This window comes from Nannospalax galili, unplaced genomic scaffold (genome assembly GCF_000622305.1).
Source record: "Nannospalax galili isolate Female #2095 unplaced genomic scaffold, S.galili_v1.0 scaffold512, whole genome shotgun sequence".
NCBI classification, from domain to species: domain Eukaryota; kingdom Metazoa; phylum Chordata; class Mammalia; order Rodentia; family Spalacidae; genus Nannospalax; species Nannospalax galili.
The window spans coordinates 544,170-548,686 of NW_008331992.1; the positions used below are offsets into that span (position 1 = coordinate 544,170).

Genomic DNA, 4,517 nt, shown 5'->3' on the forward strand with positions numbered 1-4,517 from the left:
CAATTCTTGATAATTCTGGAGGACAGAAGTCACAAAACACAGGATTAACAACTAAGAAGTTTTATGGTAACAGTGTGGAAAAGATTCCAATTGATATTGTGGTGAATTGTGATGATACTAGACACAATTACATACAGACTAATGGAAAAATCATTTTACCTGGGGGAAAAATACCTAGAATTACAAACTCAAAAGAAAGAAAAACAAGCCTGTCAGATCTGAATGATCCAAGTAAGTATACTTTTTCTCTCCCCCCCACCCCCCCTTTTTTTTGAAAATCAGACTCATGGGCTCAAGTGATCCTCCTGCTTCAGCTTCCTAAGTATGTGGGATACAGGTAATGTACCACCACACCTAGCTTAATTCTACTCTTTAATAATGCTTATATCAATTTGATACTTTTCTTGTATATTTTTTAATGTGTGTATATTGGAAAAACAGTTTTCAGAGGTATCTTCTTGTGGCAGATACGTAACATTTGGGGCTTAAATGATTAAAACATGTCCCATGTAGCTGTGAAATAGTAACGGACTTTGTTCCCATTCCACCCATCTTTGTGGTTATTGGTGGTGGTGGTGATAGTGGTGTTTTTTTGAGATGGGGTCTCATTATGTAACCCTGGTTGGTCTGGAACTTACTATGTAGACCAGATTCACCTCCAACCTGTTTCTGTCTCCAAGTGCTGGGGCTTAAAGGCATGCACTACCATGCCTGGCACCCTTTCCACCCGTCTTAAAATAGTAAATTTAAAAGCAGTCATTTGGTTCTAGTCTCCAGTCAAATGCCAGCTATGCCCAGCTTGCTCATTTGGCTTATTTAATCTCATCTAGAAATAAGTGAATTTCCTATAAACTTTGTCTGTAGTGTGTGTGTGTCTGTCTGTCTGTCTGTGTCTGTGTGTGTGCATGTGCAAGGCACTCAACAAACTCAGGTGTTATTCCTCAGGCACTATGCACCTTGTTGTTTGAGACTAGGTCTATCACTGGCCTAGAACTTGATGAGTAAGCTAGACTGACTGGCCACTGTGCTCCAGGGATCAGTCTGTCTCTTCTCCATAGCGCAGGGTTTACAAACCATGACCAGCTCTTTTTTTATGTGGGTGAATCAAAATCAGGTCCTCAATACTCATAAGGGTTTACTATCTGAACTATACCTCCCCAGTCCCCTTGATAGTGATTTGAGAAAATAAATACAATTAACATATGAATACCAAATAAGCATAGTTCAGTAAAATATTTGACCTGAGGAAATAAGTCATTTCTCACTAAAATTAGTTACTGCTTGCTTCTCGAAATGTAGAACACAAAGTATATGAGATGAACCTGAGTCCCAACCTCATCTGGAAGCATGGCAACAACAAAAAACTGAGTTAGAGCCAGGCGTGGTGGTGCATGCCTTTAATCCTAGCACTTGAGGTTGGGGGTCGGGGGACAGAGGCAGGTTGGAAGTGAGCCTGGTCTACATAGTAAGTTCCAGGCCCACCAGGGATACATATGAAACCCTGTCTCAAAAAGAAGAGAAAAATAAATAACACCACCACAGACAGGCAGATCTCTAGGAGTTCGAGGCCAGCCTGGTCTACATAGTGAGTTCAGGGCCAGCTGGGGCTACAGGGAGACCCTGTCTCAAGGACCAAAAAAAAAAAAAAAAAACTGAGTAAGAAATCACTGTGGACTCAACACAGGATACAAGAGCTATACTAACAAGGACTAAGAATATCTGGTCACAGAAAGTTATAGCTACTAGTCATTTAAATATTCAGATTATCCTAATCAGAACCTGGGCATGGTGGCACATTCCTATAATCCCATCACTTGGGAAGCAAAGGCAAATTTGAGACCCTCCTCGTTTGCATCAAGTGTTCCATGCTGGCCAGAGCTGTATAAGACCCTGCCTCAACAAAACAAAACAAAGCAATCAGTTCATTATAATAACCCACTCCCTTTTCTCCCCCAACAAGAGATTAAAAAAAAATCAACCCTTTGGAGGTTGCTTAGAGTTGTAAAACATTACTCTAAAAACTGGTAACTGAAGGGAGGGAAATTGAGGTGGTTCTTTTTTTCATTAATACCACAGAAATATGTCATCCTATTTGAATTCCATTTAAAGATCTCCACTCATACTAGCACTTTAGTTTATTTTTTCAAAAAGAACACAGTTAAGAATCACTATTTGGGCGTGACAACACATGCCTATAATCCTACCACACTGACAAAATTTTAGCACTTGGGACTCTGGCAGTGGGTTCAAGTGTTCAAGGTCAGCCTGAGCTGCATAGAGTCCTAGGCCAGTCTCAGCATTGGGGTCATATCTGAAATAAAACAAAGTCAACAAATTTTACTGATATGACAGTTGGCCAACCATAATTTATATATTTTGATGTTACTTGATCAACATTTATGCATTTTATGGGGGTTTACATGCATTATTAAATATTGTCCACATGATTTGACTCTTCATAGTGGTTTAGTTTTTATTTCAGTGATGAAACCTAAAGAGATCTCTTATTTACTGATTCCTGAATATTGTCACTGAACTAAACTTTATGAAGGAAACATAAAATCCCAGTCATTTCTAGGATGAGTGTTACTAGAAATTGGTAAGACTGATTTGACAAGTTTTTTGTTGTTTTTGTTATTACTTTATCATGGGACTGAAGAGATGGTTCCATAGTTAAGGGCACTTACTGCTCTTGCAGAGGGCCAAAGTTTGGTTCCTAGCACCCACATCAGACATCTCACAGCCATCTGTAACTCCACTTTTAAGGCATCTGATGTCTCTGGCCTCTTAAGGGCACCTATACCCACATGCATTTACACACACATATACACTTGCACACACAATCATGCATACTTAAAATAAGAAAAATAAATCTTTAAAATATTACTTTTTTAGGGACTGGAGGGATGGCTCAGTGGTTAAAAGCACTGGCTGCTCTTGCAGAAGACCTAGGTTCAAAAGTAAAAAATAAAGTTTAAGTCAAGTATTTTCTCTAAAAACTTCAAAAAATATGTTTCAATATAAGAACGTTATATTGAGAGATGTCATTTGGTACCTGTTTTCCTTTGAGATAAAGGTTTATGCACAAGTCAGTTTTAATTTAGTTTTTGAAATTGTGTAAAATAGGTACTAATATATTTAATTTACAACTGAGGCCTCAGGAGACTGACTTCTTAGTGTTATATACATATATGATATTGGAGTTTATATTAAAATATAGTTTTCAGATTCCAAGGTCTGTTGTTTTAATATAACAATTGTAAACTCTTACTTATTCCTATTAAAGAGTTTATTATGAAGCTTTTATTCTACTGTGAATACTCTAAATAAAATATATACAATGTCTCAGTGGTAAATTTCATATTAAGAAAACAAAGTAAGGACTGTGCATACATTTCAGAGGTATATGTCATAGGTCTGGCATATGTAAGACTGTGTGAGAAACAGGGTGCTATTTTAGATGAGTAAGAGAGTAGGCATCTTTGATAGGGCAGCTTTTTTTTTTTTTTTTTTTTGGTTGAACTCACAGAGCTCTCCCTGTCTCTGCCTCCCAAGTGCTGGGATTAAAGGCATGCACCACCATGCCTGGCTGATAAGGCAGCTTTTTTTTTTTTTTGAGACAGGGTCTCTCTGTAGCCCCAGCTGGCCTGGAACTCACTATGTAGACCAGGCTGGCCTCAAACTCACAAAGATCCGCCTGCTTCTGCCTCCCAAGTGTTGGGATTAAAGGCGTGTGCCACCATGCCTGGCTAAATATAAAGCATACAAAAATAAAATGAACAAGAAGAAATACCGAGATCAAGATACAAGGCACAAGTTTACAGTATAAGTTCATCTAGTCAGGTTGCCAGAGAGCATACTACTGCATACTACTTAGTGAGTTAAAAGAAATTGGGAGTCTAAGATTGATATCTAGTGTGGCCTCTTCCCAGCTTACATATGGCCGTGGTTTAGGTGAGTCTACACATAGTCCTTCTTTTCTCTCTCTCTCTCTCTCTCTCGTCCTATTGGATTGAAGCTCCACCATTAGGAATTTATCTAATCTTTATTCCATAAGGCCCAACCTCCAAATATTATTATTATTATCAAGAATGGGGAGCATGTATCATTGTAGAGACCAGAAAAGCAACTTTGTGGAGTCAGTTCTCTGTTTCCACCTTTACATGGGTTCTAGGAATTTAACCCAGGTCATTGACCTTTACCTGCTGAGCCATCTTGCTGACCTAGTGTATATTTTTCAATAGAATAAAAGCAGCTATGAGAATAGCTATTTATCTTCAATATCATTGCTCAATTTCCTTATTTGCTTTGCAATTATAGTCACATTAAGCATTGTTGTACCTCATCCACTGGACCCCAGAAAGACCACGGAGGACCCAACACACCAAAATGCAAAAGCAAAGGTTTATGGTTTATTCGGGCTTAAGCTCGGGCTCTCAGACCTCACCAACTCAACAGATCTGTGCTGAGAGCCCAGAGTAAGGGAGAGTGGAGCCTTTTATAGGTTTTAGACAAAG

General features: G+C 38.7%; 1 protein-coding gene across 5 annotated transcripts in view; it reads left to right on the top strand.

The window, feature by feature from the left end:
* The window catches only part of Senp6 (SUMO specific peptidase 6), a 104,349-nt gene that overhangs the window by 61,230 nt on the left and 38,602 nt on the right, over positions 1 to 4,517 (top strand). For all 5 annotated transcript variants that reach the window (XM_029560596.1, XM_029560597.1, XM_029560599.1 and 2 more), the window contains one exon: positions 67 to 231. In XM_029560596.1, the coding sequence (XP_029416456.1) occupies positions 67 to 231 (165 nt within the window). The remainder of the gene's footprint in view (positions 1 to 66; positions 232 to 4,517) is intronic.